This window comes from Mercenaria mercenaria, chromosome 5 (assembly GCF_021730395.1).
Source record: "Mercenaria mercenaria strain notata chromosome 5, MADL_Memer_1, whole genome shotgun sequence".
Taxonomy (NCBI): Eukaryota; Metazoa; Mollusca; class Bivalvia; order Venerida; family Veneridae; genus Mercenaria; species Mercenaria mercenaria.
The window spans coordinates 17628355-17650881 of NC_069365.1; the positions used below are offsets into that span (position 1 = coordinate 17628355).

At 32.6% G+C, this 22527-nt stretch overlaps 2 protein-coding genes and 2 long non-coding RNA genes across 4 annotated transcripts; 2 read left to right on the top strand and 2 right to left on the bottom strand.

The window, feature by feature from the left end:
* The first annotated feature begins 2174 nt into the window (after nucleotides 1–2174).
* On the top strand, nucleotides 2175–5510 carry LOC123560755 (uncharacterized). The gene is made up of 2 exons (XM_045352915.2): nucleotides 2175–3238; nucleotides 4306–5510. The coding sequence occupies exons 1-2, from the start codon at nucleotides 2242–2244 to the stop codon at nucleotides 5043–5045; spliced, it is 1737 nt and encodes a 578-aa protein (XP_045208850.2). The 5' UTR covers nucleotides 2175–2241; the 3' UTR covers nucleotides 5046–5510.
* Nucleotides 5511–6770: 1260 nt separating this feature from the next.
* On the top strand, nucleotides 6771–9822 carry LOC128556901 (uncharacterized). Its single transcript, XR_008370885.1, has 3 exons — nucleotides 6771–6919; nucleotides 8593–8702; nucleotides 9296–9822. It is a non-coding gene; the product is annotated as an uncharacterized LOC128556901 (long non-coding RNA).
* Nucleotides 9823–10752: 930 nt separating this feature from the next.
* Nucleotides 10753–20921, bottom strand: LOC128556900 (bifunctional 3'-5' exonuclease/ATP-dependent helicase WRN-like). The gene is made up of 2 exons (XM_053542807.1): nucleotides 20824–20921; nucleotides 10753–12673 (listed from the first exon to the last, which is right to left on the bottom strand). Exons 1-2 carry the CDS (start codon nucleotides 20885–20887, stop codon nucleotides 12141–12143), a joined length of 597 nt encoding a protein of 198 aa, XP_053398782.1. The 5' UTR covers nucleotides 20888–20921; the 3' UTR covers nucleotides 10753–12140.
* On the bottom strand, nucleotides 13211–16222 carry LOC123551952 (uncharacterized). The gene is made up of 3 exons (XR_008370886.1): nucleotides 16099–16222; nucleotides 14314–14423; nucleotides 13211–13722 (listed from the first exon to the last, which is right to left on the bottom strand). It is a non-coding gene; the product is annotated as an uncharacterized LOC123551952 (long non-coding RNA).
* Nucleotides 20922–22527: the final 1606 nt, after the last annotated feature.

Here is a 22527-nt window from a genome sequence, read left to right on the forward strand (position 1 = left end):
TGAACATTTTAAGTTTTAAACTAAATCTATTTTCAGGTATAGCACCATATGTCATGTATGTATATATATATGTATGTATATAGGTATGGCACACATGAATGAATTGGGACCTTATCAACGTATTGTGTTCAAAGAAGACCTAACGAATCCAGCAGTTCAAAAACATGTAAGTATATATACTGGCATTATATATTACTATATACATGTATACACTATCAATACCATAGTTGTGTTTGATTGAATGTAGGCAATTGAAAAAAAATTCCTGAACATGACTTAATAGATCAATTTTAAAACTTACAATGTATTTCCAGCAAAGTCATGGCAGGTTTTATAATTATCTGCTATATATATCAAGTCCAAATCAATATATAATAATTAAAAATACCAAATTAAGTAATCACAACTTGAGGTGTAAGTGCAGGTAACTGGCAGAAATCAAACTAAGTTACTATTTATTATAACAATATGGTAAGGGTAATAGCAATGCATAAGTCCGATCTATTAATCATTTTCCCAAATCATTAAATATCTGTCTGCCATCGCTGGAACCTTATCAACATTTGAAATCAAATTTAAAAAAATAAGTTTCTTGAAAATATAACAAGTAATGTTACAGTTGTTACTGGATTAAATCTGCAGTGTTGCCTGTATCATAAAGATGCACTATTTTGAATACCAAATATTACTATGACTATGATAATTTAATTTTGAAACTATAAACAAAGGAAAAAACTAATGAAAGAATTACACTGGCTTCCAGTTAAGGCTAGAGTCATGTTCAAAGTTTTAGTAATAGTCTTCCGTGTCATCAATGGTACAGCTCCAGTATATCTGAGGGAAATGTTTGTACCTACTCGACAACGATACAGACTTCGCTCACAAAGTGACACTAACTTTAACATCCCTAGACGGCGAACAAAACTAGCAGACAGATCTATGGCAGTCGTTGGTCCCAAATGGTGGAACGATCTGCCTAGCTATCTGAAAAACATTCAGTCTGAAGCCAGCTTTAGATCAAAACTGAAAACACATTTATTTAGGCAGTTTTATGAACAATGAGTGTAGTCTTGTTAAAATACAAAATATTCAGAAGTGGTGTAAAATAGTATTTATATATGTCCAAATCTTTAAATCTAAGTTCTAGAATCCTGTTCATATTGTGTATGTATATATGTTAAATGTGTGCTATGTAATTGTAAAGCGCAATAGAATATTTTATAATTTTTGCGCTATATAAATGCCATGTATTTGTATTTGTATGAAGAAACTGCTTTTATGATTTAATATCTCTTGGTTTATTACATCTTCAGGTTTTGCAGTGAGACGAATGGTGACAATGGCAGTTAGTGAAAAACTGTGGCATTATACACTGATGATGGCTACCATTTACAGAAAATTTCTCAACCAATAGTGACATTCAATTGAAAGTAATAGCATATCTTACACCGACTATACATCAGAATGTTGTTGAAAAAAGCCATGGCAAAAAGTGGAAAATACTGATCAATATACTTCAATGACTTTGGAACTGAGTAGAAAATGGTGACATTTTAGCACCATATTGTGTGTATACTTTTTCTTGCATCCGCACAGTCCGGCCAGGATCCATGCTGTTCACTAATGGTTTCTATGGTTGCAATAGCATTTGAAAGCGAGCAGCATGGATCCTGACCAAATCGAGCTGATGCGCAGGCTGGTCTGTAGCCATGCTGATCGCAAAGCCTCTATGTTGGTTTTCTCCTGGCACGGCTCATATATAAATTCATGTATGTAAATAATGTTTTGCTTATGGTATTTTGTCAGCACAGCGGTAATGAAATACTAAAAAAACATAAAATATTTTGTTAGTGTTTTGTTTAAATTTGTGACCTTGCTCTTGCATATCATATGTTTTGTTGGTATTTTGTTAGCAGTGTTTTGTTAGTGTTTTCTTTAGCACATATAATGAAACACTAATAAAACATAAAGTATTCTGTTAGTGTTTTGTATAAGCCTAATTTGCATATCATGTTTTGTTGGTATTTCGTTAGCAATGTTTTGTTAGTGTTTTGTTAGTGTTTTGTTACCTCATTTGCATGTCATTTGCTATACTAATAAAACATCATCAAAACACAGTGTAGTATTAGTGTTTTGTTTAAGTGTTTTGTTTCCCCTTTTTTTTTCGTTTGGTTGTATGACAGACTAAACAGATTTGGAGTGTGTTCCCCGTACTGTGTCACCACTGATGTTGTAACATCCATGGGAAAGTTATACCCACAGTTGATTACAGATGCTGCCAATGAGGGTAAACATATAAGGTTGATAGGTGATAACCTTAATATAAGTGTAGGAACCAGCCATGAATCATCAACAAATCATAGACATATGGAGCATATGTTTACATCAACATGCCTTGTGAATGACCATGATTTTATTGGCAAGCCAGAAGTTCCTGAAATCAATTTAGAAGATTTGTCTATAGAACAACTGCTGTTAAGTAAAGAAGAGTACTGTCAAATAAGAACAGATATAACATACATGGTCACCAAGACAATATCTAAATATCTTCCGCATCTGAATATGTTACAAAAGTTCATACCAAACACTGTCATCCCTGAAGGAGAATTTAACAAAACAAAGAAAACAGTAACAATTCCTTTACCATGTCTGCCATTTAATGAGCAGAAGTACCAAGACGATGTTCAGATTTTGGACTGGTACCAGGCTTTATTTGAAAAAGTGATTGATAATAGTACATTAGCCCAAGATACAAAGTTTCAGATAGGAGGGGATCAACTGACAAGAGAACGACTGTCCGAGGCCCTTCTCTTAAGGCTTGACAATCTGGAACCTCACGACAGATTTGCAAACATTGGCCGTGTTACAGCTGAGTTTTTCCACTTGAGTATGAATTTACTGGAGAAGGGTTGCTTTGGGGAATTATGGTCAAAAGAAGAAGATGTTGAACTAGGAACAATGAGGGGAGAATGTGAAAGAGTCAGTAGGAAGGAGGTTGATCCAAATGTTATGAAGGCTTATGATGAGGACAAAAGGTTTGCAATGAATTATCTAGATTCAGTTACAGTGGAAGCTGCACTGGACTTCTTTGATATGGAAAATTTCAACTCGATACCAAACAAGCTACCTCCCAAAGACAATGCCTTAGACTGGATAAAAGAAAACATAGGAAAAATGGTTGATAAGTATGTCTTTCCTGCTTGGAGTGGAGAAACACAGCAAACATTACTTACTGAAGGTAATAAATGTTATATTTGGAAACTTGTTTCAATAGATTTAAATATTTCATATATTTTATACATAAATTTCAGTTAGAATTGTTACATTTTGGACCCATTCAACACTATCCTATTTAAATACCTATGGTCAGTTGCAGTCAAGCTCACATAGCGCTTATTAAATTTAATAAATGGCCAATTTATTAATATTTTATACCACTCATTATAAGAATATTGCAACAAAACCTTCATCTTTTTCTCAATAGAAAACCAAACAGTAATTAGATACACCATAAATATATATTTTTAATGCTGAAAGAGACCAGCAAGAAAAGTCGTGATTGTTTCAGCAATTTTTACAATATTTGTTATGTTGAAAATCTTTGCCTGATAAACTTTTGAATTATCACTTTTTTTTTTTTATCAGATGTTTGTAATTAGTCAAAATATTGCTGTATTACACATTCTAACATGGCTCAATTTGATTTCCAGTTAAGCAAAGAAGGAAATCAAGCTCTATATATTCTGCGATAAACAACGGTTGACGCGCGGACTGGTAAGAGAGCATTATGACGTCATATTGCCGCATGACGTTCGATACATTACTCCTCACGTAAACGAAGTCCAGTATGATATCTATTAAAATATATCAATGACCATGTCAGAATGAAAACAGTCAAGGCCTTCTTGTTATTTATCGTCTAATTTACCACGGTTCATCGTTCAGATGCTTCAGTATTTTACCACTCGGGCTAATGCCAGTAAATCAGACGATAAACAACTCGAAGGACTTGACTATTTGTTAAGTATATCACTTTTAAGTTAAATCTATTTCCAAATTTAAATACAACCAACGTTGAGTTGAAAACACTGTTATTGAAATGGAACAGGAGAACTTATTGTAAATACTATAGTTACAATGTTAAGGAGAGGACAATTGCAAGTTAATTTAGCTTTCTGTCCAATTCCTGAAAGATTGTATTGTTAATATTTCATGCTTTTCGGAAGAAAAATATGTTTAGACTAATTTTAATACTTGGACATTCTCTCCATCATCTCATGTGTGTATTTATGTAAACTTTTTTAGAAAACAAAGAAACACACGAGACTTTGGAATTGAAACTTGCTGATGGGTCCAAAGTGAAGATACCAATAGGGAAAGGAAAGCACATTACAGCAAGATCTCCACAGCCAGATAAAGTCAAAGACTATATGCATCTTTCCATGGAGATTCTGATGATATTCAAGTATATGCAAGAATTGCTGAAAATGCCAGATAGAGACCGTTTCTTGGCACTTTTAAAAATGATCTTGATCATTTTAAAGGGTCACAGCAATAAAGCTAAGTACCCTAGGGAAATCCTTAGAATGCTTATTCAGCAATATTCAGTCATGGGTTTAAGAGAAGCATGCATGGTTTTCCAAGCATGTTTTGTTAACACCAAAGGAAAAGTAGACAGTCATGTACCAGCTGATCTGGTACAAGAATGGAATGTAAAAGAATCAAAACTTCACATTAAACATATGTTTTCAAATAAAAATGATAAAAACATTGTTAATAAAACTGCTGCATTGCCATTAATTCATTGCATTGCAGAAAACATGGATAATGAAATTGGTACAATTGTAAGATCCAAACGGCACAAAAAGAAGGACAGTGATGATGATGAATTGTTAATGATTGAAGACTTTAGACATATAAGGCCGTTTCAGCATAAAGAGGGGAGATTTTTCAAAGGCTTTAAAAATGTTAAAAGATCAATGATAGAGAAAGTTGATGGTTTTAATCTAAGGCAATGGTTTGAAGTTAACAAATACAGTTTTTAGTCTGTGTTGCAACATGAAAGGAGTCTTGATTGTTATGCCCTGGCCATTTAAAGAATAGTAGAATGGCATTAAGTATTTTGCCTTGCTGTGTGCGATTTTGTGTGAGTCTGTGCAAGTAATTGGTTTTCCAGTCAATTAATCATTAAGGATGAATAGCTCTAATTTAAATTTGGTACACAGGTATATCATAATGTGTAGGTCAAGTTTGATTTCAGATACAATCCGCCAGATTATGAATTAGTTCTGGCCTTTTTTGACTAAATTTTTGGCAATTGTTTTTGGCATCTTTTCTTCAAAAACTTTTTTTTTCATTTTCAAAATAATTTTACAAACATGTTACTTAGATGACCATATGCCAAAAATATTTGTAATGTTTTGATTTGCCACAAGAGCTAAAGAAAGAAAAATAACCAAAATGTTACTTGCATCAAACACCAGTTTGATTCGGAATTTATTTGAAAGAAAGTTTTCCCAAACCAAAATGTATGCTTGCCGCAAGCTTGCTGCAAGCTTGCGGCAAGCTTGTGACAAGCTTGTACAGGCTGATCATGACTATTGCAAGCTTGCAGAAAGCTTACGCAAGCTTGTGTGTATTTACATACAGAATTCTGCAAGCTTGCGATAGTTTTGCAAGCTTGCGCAAGCTTTTTTAGTTGCAAGCTTGCGCAAGCTTTTTCTGTTAACGCTGGACTTAGAAAAGTTCATGCCAGTTGTAAGGTGGGAAGCAGTAAAAAATTCTAAGTTGAAAACATGGAAAATATTTATAAAAATCATTATTTAATGATGATTGATTTTTATTCTAACATATTGGTATTCAAATTAAATGACATGAAACAAAGAATCTAAAAATCAGGAAAACATTTATTTTTTCTATATATGTCTATATAAGGGCATGTCACACTAAATACCAAAACTATAAATTTGTCTGTAGCATGCACAATATAAATAAGACAATAAAATATGACAAAAAAAGATCTTTTAACACTTTTTTTATACATTTTATGTTGAGAATGTCTGAATTGATCATACAGAGAAAACTGTACAAGTGTACATGAAAGTATATAAGTCATATGGAATAATATATGATATACAAGTGATATTCTCTTAACTTTCACTTAGTAGCAAAGCTGCCATTTTTAGAGGATGGGATTAGTTATTATAATCTGACAACTTTTTTTCTCTCAAATTTTTCTGTCCAGAAAGAGGAAATCAGCTAAAAAAGGGAAAATCACATCCTTGAAGTTTTAAACTGTTAAAATTTATTGAAATATCATGCTTTTTATTCTCCTAGAAAACAACAGCAGCAACAGTAATTGCATGAAATAGTACAATTCTCTTCACCAATTCATTAATAGTTACCTGGCAAAGGGATTCCTAGATAAGTGATAAATCATTTAGGTCTATTAATCTACTGCAGTGTATGTATATATTGCTTGTCTCACTACAGGAGATTATCTGATGCAGACTGATAAGATCTGGCATGCTTTATATTTAGAAACTAGTAACAAGAGATCAACCAATGAAAATAGTCAGTGAACTACTTTTGGGGGCTGTACATGTACCACAAAAAGTAATCCATAGCTTTTTCTGTTTTATATCAGAGTAATCTTCAAAATTTATGAGTATGTGATTGAATGGAATAAAATCTTCCTCTAGTACAAAAATATTTTAACATCATAGATGTATCAATACCTTCATTAGCTGACTGTAAATGGCACATTTGCCCAAGAATATCAAACTTTCAAATCTACACAGGAAGTTCTTTGACAGAGAGCAGAATAGAGTAAACATTTGGGAGAGTGTTTCCCTAAATATTTTACTATGTGCAGCTTATTTCATCTTGGAAGTTAACAACAATTAACAGAATGCACCAGGTGAGTTCATAAAATTTATTTATTTTCAAACAGTAATCTAGATTACCTTTAACAATGTCAAAACTAGAACAATGGATTCTAACAGGAAGCAGGGGGTTTAGTTTTCACTGAGTAATGCAACAAATGATTTTTACTTCATGTCATTTTGTTCCACTGCAACTATTATGCAGCTGCAATTTCTAATTTATCATGCATTTTATTTATTAGAAGGAAAATTGGATATTCTTTTCAAATGAAAATATCAAATGGAGCAAAAAAAATAAGGCCAGTAGAGTTATCTCCACAGGTGGCACTGCTGAGTAAACAATGCTACCAGTCTGCTGACTACAATGTTACACAGTATATTCAGGGAATATTTGGTTTAAATCAATGTTTTTAACCTGTTATTATATGAAAATTATTTTTTAACAGATAGAAATGTTTATGGATAATTTAGTTATTATTATAGATAATTATACCCTTTATTGAAACAGCTGAACATTATAGATAATTTATATCGAAAATTTAGCAAAAATACACATATTAAGCAGCTTTTTGTTATTTATAGGTACTTTTATACTTCTTCTTTTGTTAATTCTGATATCTTTAACTACATTTATCACTTAGTCTAATTCTTTTCAATATTAATATGATTTTCAAATTTTCAAAAAAAAGTAGTAGCATCTTTGATAATGGGAATTGCATGTCTAGTCCAAGACTATTATATCTTTTTAGAATTTTTATTTTTAGAATTGTGAATATAGCCAGTCTATATCTAAGGTCCAATATCATATGATAATATTAAAACCTGTAAATTAGACTGGCATTTGTCACAATAACATAAATTTTAAAATATCACATTTTTTTCGATTTTGTGACTTGTAAGTTCTTTATTATCAGTCTTGCGGCTAGTCTAGTTTAGTCCATCTACTTATGATAGTCTTTGTGTAATATTTACCCATTTCAACAAAATAAACTGGAATGTACAAGTAAATAAAATTTCTATGTTCAAGGTTAAAATGTAAAGATTTGTAGGTTTTCCCTTTTAACAGATGAGTCTTACAGAATATTGACATATATATTTGTAATGTTCAGGGAGATTATTTGAGCCTATCATACTTATGGAAAATATATCAAACTTTCCATGACATTGAATAAAAAGCTTATACATATACACATCATTTTTATTACAAAATCTGCAAAGGCATATTTTATTTACCTTCAAGTAACTTTTTTTTTTATTACGAGGTGCAGTGAATAATGCATATATTATTCATAATTTGAAATTTTAAATGTGTGGCAAAATTTAAAAATTGTTTTACATAATCTTATGCAAAATTTGTCTAATGAGCAGTTATTTATACTTGTATAACACCTTTTACGTACTGTTACATGCTAAATTACATAATATATAACGAGGGTTCAATGCAATAAGGGCGTATCTACATATAATAACTATATGTAGATGCGCCCTTATTGCGTTGAACCCTCGATAAATAACTTCTCCAACTACTATGAAGCAAAGGAAAAAAGTATAAACATTACTGTCAACTGAGGAATGCATCAGAGACATTTTTTGGCCTCATTATTCATCACAATGTACAGTTTCAATTTTAGATCATTGACATATACCCAATAATAAACAAACAAAAAAATTATGGACATCTAAGTGTTAAATTAAATCTATTTTTCAGGTATAGCATCATATGTGTATATAAAGTATCAGCACACATGAATGAATTGAGACATGTTTAGTGATCCAATGTATTGTGTTCAAAGATTCCATCCAACAGTTCAAAGACATGTAAGTATACTGGCATTATAATATATATTACTATAGTAATATACTGTACACACACTACCATAATTCTAGTTCAGTTGAAAATTTTCCCCAAACATGACTGAATGTATCAACCGATTTCCAGCAGGACCCATAGCAGGTTTTATAATTATCCCCCTTGTGTCAAGTCCAGACCAATTTTATTATATATAATGGTTAAAAAGTACCAAATTAAGTAATCACTTGGCAGTCAACACAACTTGGGATGTCAGTGCAGTAACTGGTAGAAATCAAACTTGTTACTATTTGTACAATAAGAGCAATGCATAAGTCCAACCTATTAATCACTAACCTAAAATATTGAAAATATCTGTCTGCCTTCACTGGAACCTTATTCTACCAACATTTGAAATCAAATTGAGAAATAAAGCTTCGTGAAAATGCAACAAGTAATGTTATTACTTGCTTAAATCTGCAGTGTTGCCTGTATCATAAAGATGCACTACTTTGAATACCGTGTAAGATATTAATATTTTTTGGAAACTATGAACTATGGACAATACTAATGAAGAAACTGCTTTAATGGTTTAATATCTATTGATTCATTATTTCAACAGGTCATAGCAGTGAAGCAAATGGTGGCAAATGATGGCTTTGTGGTGGTTAGTGAAAAACTGTGGCAATCTACATTGGTGGTGGCAAACACTAACAGAAAATTTCTGGATCAGCAGTGACATGAAGTTGATGAAATAATGACATATTTTACACTGTACTGAAGATGTAATTGCCAAAATTATTTAATAAAAAATGTTATGGCTATCAGTGGAAAACATTGATATACTACAATAAGAGTGGAACTGACATTTTAACACTATTGTTTGTACTATTATACATCACCTAGTTCAAAATTCTTAAGCATTTTTGTTATATTATAGACTTTTGGCATTGAAAAACATAGTTATTTAAAGACGTAATAATATCGTTATTGTTCTAAATTAGTTTAAATGCTGACTGATTTAAGAACAATCAAAATAAAAGGTTGATTTACATTTATTGTTTCATTTTTATTGAGTGACCTTACATTTAGATTTGTGATCACTTTTCTGTCTGTCCATAAATCCGTATCAGTCAAAAATGATAGTCAGTTCTTAGATTTTGATTTTTTTTGTAAATTAAGGGTATATTTTTACTTCTGTTATTGTGTTTTAATTTTCTTTTAATGTTCTTTCATATGCAGACCTAATGGCAGGATTTTTTTTTAGGAACTTTCAATTTCGGCAAGCTTGCGCAAGCTTACAGCAAGCTTGCAAATTGAAATCAAATACAAGGGCCTGCAAGCTTGCGCAAGCTTGCAACAAGGTTCCAATTCAAAGCTTGCAGCAACGTTCATGCGCATAAGCTTGCGCAAGCTTGCAAACTGAAATGAACTGCAAGCTTGCTGCGAGGTTCCAATTCTGAGCTTGCGGCAAGCTTCATCTGCAAGCTTGCAACAAGCTTGCCGCAAGCTAAAAAATAAGCTTGCGATTTTGGTTTGGGTTCAACTATAATTGTTAAAAAGCAAACTTGATGAAAGTCAGGTGCATGACTGTTGGATTGTTTGATTTTAATCTGTGAAAGATATAAAAAGCCATCTTAAAAATGGCTATCAATAATGAGTCCACATCTCCTAACATGTCTAAATTGAAAAATTCAGAAATATAACCTCTGATTTGTATGCTAGTTTTCAAAGTTATTTAGGCGTAAAAAAAAATTGTTTGTTTCTGGTATCCCGACCTACCCTAAATTTTTGGCCCGACCCTAAATGTTTTTATGGCCTTGGAGAATGATTTTTTCAACTTTTTAACAAAAAATTGCAAAACTGCACTTTTTATGCTTTAAACATGGTCAGTGATGTTAGAAATCAACTTAGTAGTGCTCTTAAGGCATAATCCCTTGATTTGTGTTCTTTTTTTGACACAAAAATGATTTCTGAAAAGTCTCCCTTAATAAAAAAAAAATTCAAAAAAAAAAAAAAAAATTCCGACCTACCTACCCTAATTTTTTTAGCATGTTACCGGAAACAAAGAATTTTATTTTTTAGGCCTTAGCTTAAATGTTGCTTGTAAGGAACTGTTTGTACTGTGAAACTCAGTTGTGTGATAAAGATTTTTGATATTCCTCTTGTTTTTTGAAACTTAGTTTTTACATATACTGTGTTTAATTTTAATTAAGTTTCAAGATAACATGATGTGATATCTATTTTTATTTTATGCTAACTGATGAAATACTGTGTTTTATTAATCATTGAGACATAATCCATATCACTCACTGCTTTGCCGATCTACTTGTACATTGTGTATGAATTTTTAAATTATTTGCTTATAGCAGGATGAAAATTGTATTCGCACTTGGTTCTTTATAGCATATTTCTCAATTTAATTTTTTTTACTTTATGACAATTTCATAGCAGTAATGGAGCAAGAAATTAAATAAAATGGAATTTTATGTGGTGTGCATCTTTCTAACTTCACAACACGTCTGACGTCATGTTCGTTTAAGCATATATGTTCCCTGCGCTGTCAAAGTTGTTGTAAAATGCATCTCAATTTAATCAAGCATAAGATAAAAAGAAAATTTATTTGTTTTTTCGTGAATATAGAATATCTCACCTCAAAGTGAGAAAATTTTGACATTTTCACTCGTGCATGTGCTCATGAAAATATTTGATATTTTTCTCAGTTCTCAGTGAGAATTTTTATATTCTATATTCACTCAAAACAAATAAATATCCTCTTTGCGTCAAATTGTTGCAACCTGATTTATGTTCAGGATATAATGTTCACAAAGAGTAATCACTAGTGAGGTTTTGCATATACTGTGATATTGTTATGAATTTTATACATGTTTGGCGGGTCTGATATTTTAATGCTTTTTTCAAATTTTACTTCCATGTAATGTATTCAATATTGTGATACTTGAAATCTTATTAGTTCAAGATGTCATACAATGTACATTAATATGATGCAGTTTTTGATAAAAAGATCCATTCATTCTGAGGTAATAAATACAGTGAAATTGTAAAAAGTAGTAGTAAATATATTACATATAGTAGCAATATATGTAGTAAGTTATTGCTCTTATATGAAAGAAACTATTTCAAAATTTAGAATGTTTTATTTTAAATTCATTTCAGTACACCAAAACATGTACTTAGAAAACAGTATAATAAGATCATCAATTCAGTCATGGTTAACTAGTCTGTCAAGAATATGATATCATTGAGCTGATTTAACTATTGTCAGTCCGCTTATTAGTATGCATTAAGCATGAACATTCTCTTATTATCATGTATGCTCAGAATACAAAATAATTTAAAGTGTTGAATCAGCGTAACTTCAGAACATGTTATATTTTCGCATTTCTGCGGTGTTAGAAAATTTAGCCAAACTTTCAGTACAGCTGTTATAAATGATGAAAGTACTTCTATGCCTTTACTGCATACAGGCAATGAATTATCTTATGTATATTCATGATCTGACCAGATGTCAAAAATGGATATGAAGTTTCTAATTGGTTCAGACTAGTTGGTACTTTTTTGCAGATATTGTCAATTAAACTCTTAGACAGACCTGTTCGAAGTTCTGCTGATCCAACACTTTCAACAATACCATTTTCAGACTTAAAATAAATTGTGAGCATTTCCCGCAAATTAGAGATTTGATCCCTAGGAAATGGTTCAACTTCATTTGTAGTATCTGTTTCTTCATAATCAGTGGAACACAATTCACATTTACATGCTCTTGAGCAATTATCACAACAGTAGTGTTTGTCTTGGTCTGTGCGCACTTTAAAATTGAAATGATTCAATAAAAGCTCCCTGCGACAACCTTCTGTGGTGCAATATTCTTTCATTTCCTTTGTTAAGTGTGTTTTGCTTAGATCAGAGCTGTTAAAATAGAGGCAGCTTTTCCCTTTGGCTCCATCCCGTCCACATCTGCCAATCTCTTGAACAAAGGCTGCAACATCATATTAATGAGACATGTTACTATCGAGGACAAAAATAACAAGAGGGCCATGATGGCCCTATATCGCTCACCTGTTATCATTGCACTTGAGGACAAGAAGGTCCTCAGAAAAAATATCTAACCCAAACCAAAATCGCAAGCTTATTTTTTAGCTTGCGGCAAGCTTGTTGCAAGCTTGCAGATGAAGCTTGCCGCAAGCTCAGAATTGGAACCTCGCAGCAAGCTTGCGCAAGCTTGCAGTTCATTTCAGTTTGCAAGCTTATGCGCATGAACGTTGCTGCAAGCTTTGAATTGGAACCTTGTTGCAAGCTTGCGCAAGCTTGCAGGCCCTTGTATTTGATTTCAATTTGCAAACTTGCCGTAAGCTTGCGCAAGCTTGCCGAAATTGAAAGTTCCTAAAAAAAAATCCTGCCATTAGGTCTGCATATGAAAGAACATTAAAAGAAAATTAAAACACAATAACAGAAGTAAAAATATACCCTTAATTTACAAAAAAAATTCAAAATCTAAGAACTGACTATCATTTTTGACTGATACGGATTTATGGACAGACAGAAAAGTGATCACAAATCTAAATGTAAGGTCACTCAATAAAAATGAAACAATAAATGTAAATCAACCTTTTATTTTGATTGTTCTTAAATCAGTCAGCATTTAAACTAATTTAGAACAATAACGATATTATTACGTCTTTAAATAACTATGTTTTTCAATGCCAAAAGTCTATAATATAACAAAAATGCTTAAGAATTTTGAACTAGGTGATGTATAATAGTACAAACAATAGTGTTAAAATGTCAGTTCCACTCTTATTGTAGTATATCAATGTTTTCCACTGATAGCCATAACATTTTTTATTAAATAATTTTGGCAATTACATCTTCAGTACAGTGTAAAATATGTCATTATTTCATCAACTTCATGTCACTGCTGATCCAGAAATTTTCTGTTAGTGTTTGCCACCACCAATGTAGATTGCCACAGTTTTTCACTAACCACACAAAGCCATCATTTGCCACCATTTGCTTCACTGCTATGACCTGTTGAAATAATGAATCAATAGATATTAAACCATTAAAGCAGTTTCTTCATTAGTATTGTCCATAGTTCATAGTTTTCAAAAAATATAATATCTTACACGGTATTCAAAGTAGTGCATCTTTTGATACAGGCAACACTGCAGATTTAAGCAAGTAATAACATTACTTGTTGCATTTTCACGAAGCTTTATTTCTCAATTTGATTTCAAATGTTGTAGAATAAGGTTCCAGTGAAGGCAGACAGATATTTTCAATATTTTAGGTTAGTGATTAATAGGTTGGACTTATGCATTGCTCTTATTGTACAAATAGTAAACAAGTTTGATTTCTACCAGTTACTGCACTGACATCCCAAGTTGTGTTGACTGCCAAGTGATTACTTAATTTGGTACTTTTTAACCATTATATATAATAAAATTGGTCTGGACTTGATACAAGGGGGATAATTATAAAACCTGCTATGGGTCCTGCTGAAAATCGGTTGATACATTCAGTCATGTTTGGGGAAAATTTTCAACTGAACTAGAATTATGGTAGTGTGTGTACAGTATATTACTATAGTAATATATATTATAATGCCAGTATACTTACATGTCTTTGAACTGTTGGATGGAATCTTTGAACACAATACATTGGATCACTAAACATGTCTCAATTCATTCATGTGTGCTGATACTTTATATACACATATGATGCTATACCTGAAAAATAGATTTAATTTAACACTTAGATGTCCATAATTTTTGGTTTGTTTATTATTGGGTATATGTCAATGATCTAAAATTGAAACTGTAACATTGTGATGAATAATGAGGCCAAAAATGTCTCTGATGCATCCTCCAGTTGACAGTAATGTTTATACTTTTTTCCTTTGCTTCATAGTAGTTGGAGAAGTTATTTATCGAGGGTTCAACGCAATAAGGGCGCATCTACATATAGTTATTATATGTAGATACGCCCTTATTGCATTGAACCCTCGTTATATATTATGTAATTTAGCATGTAACAGTACGTAAAAGGTGTTATACAAGTATAAATAACTGCTCATTAGACAAATTTTGCATAAGATTATGTAAAACAATTTTTAAATTTTGCCACACATTTAAAATTTCAAATTATGAATAATATATGCATTATTCACTGCACCTTGTAATAAAAAAAAAGTTACTTGAAGGTAAATAAAATATGCCTTTGCAGATTTTGTAATAAAAATGATGTGTATATGTATAAGCTTTTTATTCAATGTCATGGAAAGTTTGATATATTTTCCATAAGTATGATAGGCTCAAATAATCTCCCTGAACATTACAAATATATATGTCAATATTCTGTAAGACTCATCTGTTAAAAGGGAAAACCTACAAATCTTTACATTTTAACCTTGAACATAGAAATTTTATTTACTTGTACATTCCAGTTTATTTTGTTGAAATGGGTAAATATTACACAAAGACTATCATAAGTAGATGGACTAAACTAGACTAGCCGCAAGACTGATAATAAAGAACTTACAAGTCACAAAATCGAAAAAAATGTGATATTTTAAAATTTATGTTATTGTGACAAATGCCAGTCTAATTTACAGGTTTTAATATTATCATATGATATTGGACATTAGATATAGACTGGCTATATTCACAATTCTAAAAATAAAAATTCTAAAAAGATATAATAGTCTTGGACTAGACATGCAATTCCCATTATCAAAGATGCTACTACTTTTTCTGAAAATTTGAAAATCATATTAATATTGAAAAGAATTAGACTAAGTGATAAATGTAGTTAAAGATATCAGAATTAACAAAAGAAGAAGTATAAAAGTACCTATAAATAACAAAAAGCTGCTTAATATGTGTATTTTTGCTAAATTTTCGATATAAATTATCTATAATGTTCAGCTGTTTCAATAAAGGGTATAATTATCTATAATAATAACTAAATTATCCATAAACATTTCTATCTGTTAAAAAATAATTTTCATATAATAACAGGTTAAAGACATTGATTTAAACCAAATATTCCCTGAATATACTGTGTAATATTGTAGTCAGCAGACTGGTAGCATTGTTTACTCAGCAGTGCCACCTGTGGAGATAACTCTACTGGCCTTATTTTTTTTTTTTTGCTCCATTTGATATTTTCATTTGAAAAGAATATCCAATTTTCCTTCTAATAAATAAAATGCATGATAAATTAGAAATTGCAGCTGCATAATAGTTGCAGTGGAACAAAATGACATGAAGTAAAAATCATTTGTTGCATTACTCAGTGAAAACTAAACCACCTGCTTCCTGTTAGAATCCATTGTTCTAGTTTTGACATTGTTAAAGGTAATCTAGATTACTGTTTGAAAATAAATAAATTTTATGAACTCACCTGGTGCATTCTGTTAATTGTTGTTAACTTCCAAGATGAAATAAGCTGCACATAGTAAAATATTTAGGGAAACACTCTCCCAAATGTTTACTCTATTCTGCTCTCTGTCAAAGAACTTCCTGTGTAGATTTGAAAGTTTGATATTCTTGGGCAAATGTGCCATTTACAGTCAGCTAATGAAGGTATTGATACATCTATGATGTTAAAATATTTTTGTACTAGAGGAAGATTTTATTCCATTCAATCACATACTCATAAATTTTGAAGATTACTCTGATATAAAACAGAAAAAGCTATGGATTACTTTTGTGGTACATGTACAGCCCCCAAAAGTAGTTCACTGACTATTTTCATTGGTTGATCTCTTGTTACTAGTTTCTAAATATTAAGCATGCCAGATCTATCAGTCTGCATCAGATAATCTCCTGTAGTGAGACAAGCAATATATACATACACTGCAGTAGATTAATAGACCTAAATGATTTATCACTTATCTAGGAATCCCTTTGCCAGGTAACTATTAATGAATTGGTGAAGAGAATTGTACTATTTCATGCAATTACTGTTGCTGCTGTTGTTTTCTAGGAGAATAAAAAGCATGATATTTCAATAAATTTTAACAGTTTAAAAAATTCAAGGATGTGATTTTCCCTTTTTAGCTGATTTCCTCTTTCTGGACAGAAAAATTTGAGAGAAAAAAAGTTGTCAGATTATAATAACTAATCCCATCCTCTAAAAATGGCAGCTTTGCTACTAAGTGAAAGTTAAGAGAATATCACTTGTATATCATATATTATTCCATATGACTTATATACTTTCATGTACACTTGTACAGTTTTCTCTGTATGATCAATTCAGACATTCTCAACATAAAATGTATAAAAAAAAGTGTTAAAAGATCTTTTTTTGTCATATTTTATTGTCTTATTTATATTGTGCATGCTACAGACAAATTTATAGTTTTGGTATTTAGTGTGACATGCCCTTATATAGACATATATAGAAAAAATAAATGTTTTCCTGATTTTTTAGATTCTTTGTTTCATGTCATTTAATTTGAATACCAATATGTTAGAATAAAAATCAATCATCATTAAATAATGATTTTTATAAATATTTTCCATGTTTTCAACTTAGAATTTTTTACTGCTTCCCACCTTACAACTGGCATGAAATTTTCTAAGTCCAGCGTTAACAGAAAAAGCTTGCGCAAGCTTGCAACTAAAAAAGCTTGCGCAAGCTTGCAAAACTATCGCAAGCTTGCAGAATTCTGTATGTAAATACACGCAAGCTTGCGTAAGCTTTCTGCAAGCTTGCAATAGTCATGATCAGCCTGTACAAGCAAGCTTGCGGCAAGCATACATTTTGGTTTGGGAAGTCCAAAGGACAGGAACAACAAAGGAAAGAAATTTAACCAAAAAGAAAAAAAAATTCTTACAAGGTACAGATATGTCAAAATACACCTAAAAATTGGAGGTACCATCCATGTTGTACCACAGAAAAGTGGTCTCGGTTTTTCCCTACGGCCAATAATAAAAAAGTTACTAAAAATAAGCTATTTATATTAACGTAAAAGGGAAGTAATTAAAAAGTAAATTATTGTAAGTGAACAAAAGAAGGATCTGCCAAATAAATCTGTTGACATAAATGAAATTTCAGATCAGTATCTTCATTAGTTACGGAGATATACCCATTTTAATTTGAAATAAAGGGAGGTAATTTGACATAAAATCAGTCCATAGTTATCTACCCTGATTGTCTTAGTCCAACTAATGATAACAATGAAATTTCAAATAAGTCCTATAAGTACTTACTGATATAAATCCATTTTGACTACAATCAGGGGAGGTAATCAGATATAAAATAACTCTGGAACCTACGATTGGATCTGATTTGTCATGGAATCCAAGATTTATTGTAGTTGAAGATATTTTGGAAGTTTGTATCAAATAAAACCATAAAAGAAGTCTCTATATGGCTGCAATAGCCAAAAAAGCCAATTTTGGACCTTCAAGGGGCCATAACTCTGGAACCCATGATGGAATCTGGCCAGTTCAAGAAAGGAACCAAGATCTTGTGGTGATACAAGTTGTGTGCAAGTTTGGTTAAAATAAAATCATAAATGAAGTTGCTATTGTGCAGACAAGGTCAAAATAGCTAATTTTGGCCCTTTCAGGGGCCATAACCCTGGAACCCATTATGGGATCTGGCCGGTTCAACAAAGAAACTGAGATCTTATGGCAACACAAGTTTTGTACAAGTTTGATTAAATTCAAATCCTAAATGAAGCTGCTACTGTGCAGACAAGGTCAAAATAGCTAATTCTGGCCCTTTCAGGGGCCATAACTCTGGAACCCATAAGGGGATCTAGCCAGTTCAAGAAAGGAATCAAGATCTTATAGTGATACAAGTTGTGTGCAAGTTTGGTAAAAATCAAATCATAAATGAAGCTGCTATTGTGCAGACAAGGTCAAAATAGCTAATTCTGGCCCTTTCAGGGGCCATAACTCTAGAACCCATGATGGGATTTGGCCAGTTCAAGAAAGGAACCGAGATCTTATGGTGATACAAGTTGTGTGCAAGTTTGGTTAAAATAAAATCATAAATGAAACCACTATCGTGCAGACAAGAAATTGTTGACGGACGGACGGACACACGGACACACGAAGGGTGATCACAAAAGCTCACCTTGTCACTATGTGACAGGTGAGCTAAAAATGATTTTGTACAATCAGTTATCAGCAGAAACTTTTACAATTAAAAGCTAAGTGTTATTTTCAGATAATACTAATTTGTTAATCCCCCGCCACAAGTGGTGGGGGTTTATAGGAATGGTCTTCGTCCGTCCTTCCGTCTGTCCGTAACACTTTCGTGTCCGCTCCATATTTCCTAAACCCCTTGAAGGATTTTCATGAAACTTGGGTCAAATGATCACCTCATCAAGACGTTGTGCAGAATTCATGAGTCAGCCATGTCAGTTCAAGGTCAAGGTCACAGCTAAAAGTCAAGGGTTTACCCTTTCACTATCCATAGCAGTGGCAGGGGATTTAGCTGTCTTTCAGACCGCCTTGTTAATCTACAAATGTAATTATATCCAAAGTCTGTATTGTACAGAACAATGTTAAATAACCTAATAATATTATTCCAAGCTGCCTGTGAATATTATTAGGTTATTTAACATTGTTCTGTACAATACGGAGATATATTTGGACGAGTACCAAGCTGAGAAAACCATATTGGACGAGCCGCTAGGCGAGTTCAATATGGTTTTCTCAGCTGGGTACGAGTCCAAATATATCTCGTATTGTACAGTACAATGTTAAATAACCTTTTTATTCTATATCTATTTTATCTTACTATAATAATAGTTTAAATTAAAAATGTTTCACTGAATATTGTATTCCTGCCTTTTCTAGTTTTCCCCAGCTTGGTATGAGTGCAAATATATATTATACAGAACAATGATAGACCTTAAATAACTTTTTTTATTCTATTTTTATTTCACTTCATACGTAATATACGTAATTCATTGAATGTTGTTTTTTCTGCGTATCATCATTAAAAAAAGTATATGGTGCAACCTCCCTACAACAGCCATTTGGCGATTTGGGTGGCAATAATACTTGGCTGAGATATTATGCCCACAAACGTTGTCAGCAAGTTTGGTGAAGATCGGATGAAAACTGTTCGACTTAAAAGAGCGGACAAGGCTAAATTCCCCGTTTTTCGAGTAATTCAAGGACTATAATCAAAGAGTGCCTGGTACAATTTGGCTGGTTATCGAAACTGGCCGAGATGTAATGCCCACAAACATTGACAGCAAGTTTGGTGAAGATCCGATGAAAACTGAATTAGAGAGCAGACATGTTTTGGATGCTGACCGCCCGTCCGCTACCATTCATAATCTTCTTCATTTTGTTTCTTAACCGTTAAATAAAAACTGCTGAGGTAGCTATTTAGACAGTCAGGGCTGATACCAATTTCTAGGTTTCGTCCGGAACGGCTTCTTTTAGCAACTTTTCAAATATTCCAACATCTGATGATCCTTTTTACAGTATTTTTAAGTTTTTGATTATTAACGAACGTTTTAATATCTAAATCAGATAGCATTGTTATCCCTTGAATCGTTTTTGTGTGTTGTAAACAAAAAAACTCAGATTAAATCCAGATTTCAATACGCATAATCAAACTCTGTATATAGAGCGCCTACTTCATCCGATTTACATTCGGAACATTTTCACGCGTTTCGGGCTTTATCGTATGTTTAACATGGGACTGTTGAACCGTCCAAATACAGAAAATACAGGATTTTTTGTACGCGCGTGCGTCCAAATACAGAAAATACAGGATTTTTGTACGCACGTGCATCCAAATACCGTAATATATTGTACGGTCACGTGTTGCAAATGAACGTTCGCGATTGGATAGATAAAATAGGTATAGAATAATAAGTCATATTGTACATCCAACAAGCCAACAATTTTATTATCATGTATACTGTAAAATCATTTGTTTTGGTAGGCACGACTTTTATTTTGTGTTAATATGAAATTGTGGATTACAAAACTTTGAAGATTAATGTAAACTGTCTATGTTGCTTTGGAGTAAACTTTGTAGAAGAATGCAGTCACAATATCCGTAAAACTTAGAAAGTCACAAAAGCTACTGATTTCACAGTACATGTATATAGATATAAAAAGGCAAAATATATTTGAATGTCCTTACATTCCAGAGTTGATGGGGGTCCAACATGTACAATATTCCTTATGTCTGAAACATCCATCCCCATTCCGTAGGCTTCTGTGGCAACTAAGATTCGTATGGAACTTCCCAAACCAAAATCGCAAGCTTATTTTTTAGCTTGCGGCAAGCTTGTTGCAAGCTTGCAGATGAAGCTTGCCGCAAGCTCAGAATTGGAACCTCGCAGCAAGCTTGTAGTTCATTTCATTTTGCAAGCTTGCGCAAGCTTATGCGCATGAACCTTGCTGCAAGCTTAGAATTGGAACCTTGTTGCAAGCTTGCAGGCCCTTGTATTTGATTTCAATTTGCAAGCTTGACGTAAGCTTGCGCAAGCTTGCAGAAATTGAAAGTTCCTAAAAAAAATTCCTGCAATTAGGTCTGCATATGAAAGAGCATTAAAAGAAAATTAAAACACAATAACAGACAAGTAAAAATATACCCTTAATTTACAAAAAAAATCAAAATCTAAGAACTGACTATCATTTTTGACTGATACGGAATTATGGACAGACAGAAAAGTGATCACAAATCTAAATGTAAAGTCACTCAGTAAAAATGAAACAATAAATGTAAATCAACCTTTTATTTTGATTGTTCTTAAATCAGTCAGCATTTAAACTAATTTAGAACAATAACGATATTATTACGTCTTTAAATACCCTATAGAAAATTTTCTCTGGATTTCCAGTGGAATGCCACTGGTCTTTCAGCTGAATTCCACTGGAATCCAGCGGTAAAATTGTCCGGTATTTCAATGGAATCCAGTGGAAAACCAGTGGTTTTCCACCGGTTTTACCATTGGTATCCAGTGGAAAAGCCACTGGATTCCAGTGGAATACCACTGGAATCCAGCGGTAAATTGTCCGGTATTTCATTGGAAACCAGTGGGAAGCCACTGGTTTTACCACTGGTATTCAGTGGAAATGCCACTGGATTCCAGTGGTATTCCACTGGAATCCAGTGGCATTTCCACTGAATAAAATTGTCCGGTATTTCATTGGAAACCAGTGGAAAGCCACTGGTTTTATCACTGGTATTCAGTGGAAATGCCACTGGATTCCAGTGGAATACCACTGGAATACAGCGGTAAAATTGTCCGGTATTTCACTGGAAACCATTGGAAAGCCAGTGGTTTTACCACTGGTATCGAGTGGAAAAGCCACTGGTTTCCAGTAAAATACCATTGAAATTCAGCGGTGAAATTGTCTTGTGTAGTTTGTAGAACATCACATTGTTTCTACCAATAAGTGCCCATACTCAGAGGGGCAACTGGGTTCTTCAGGTAATTATAATTAAACAGTCTAGGAAATAAGATCAGAAAATTTCTGAAGTTTTTTTCCTATAAAACTAATATAACAAATGACCCCCAGGCTGGGGACCTCTTTTCATCCCAGGTGCATAATTTGACCAATCTTGTAAGAGAATCACTAGGCAATGCTAAATACCAAGTATCAAAGGCCAAGGCCTTGAACTTTCAGACATGAAGATTTTTAAAAAAAAATCCTATATATAAGTCTGCGTAAAACTTGGGACCCCCGTGGTGGGGCCTCTTTCCCCCCCCCCCCCCCCCCCACCCCGGGTAATAATTTGAACAATCTTGGTAGAGGACCATAAGGCAATATTGCGTACCAAATATCAAAGATCTAAGTCTTGTGGTTTCAGGCAAGAAGATTTTTAAAGTCTTTTTTC

Excerpts from the sequence above, each read along its gene's own strand:
- LOC128556900 (XM_053542807.1), bottom strand. The coding sequence starts at position 20,887 with ATGGGGATGGATGTTTCAGACATAAGGAATATTGTACATGTTGGACCC. Across the intron at positions 12,674-20,823 it reads ACCCCCATCAACTCTGGAAT|CCTTTGTTCAAGAGATTGGC; the intron begins GTAAGGACATTC and ends ATGATGTTGCAG.
- LOC123560755 (XM_045352915.2), top strand. The coding sequence starts at position 2,242 with ATGGGAAAGTTATACCCACAGTTGATTACAGATGCTGCCAATGAGGGT. Across the intron at positions 3,239-4,305 it reads GCAAACATTACTTACTGAAG|AAAACAAAGAAACACACGAG; the intron begins GTAATAAATGTT and ends AAACTTTTTTAG.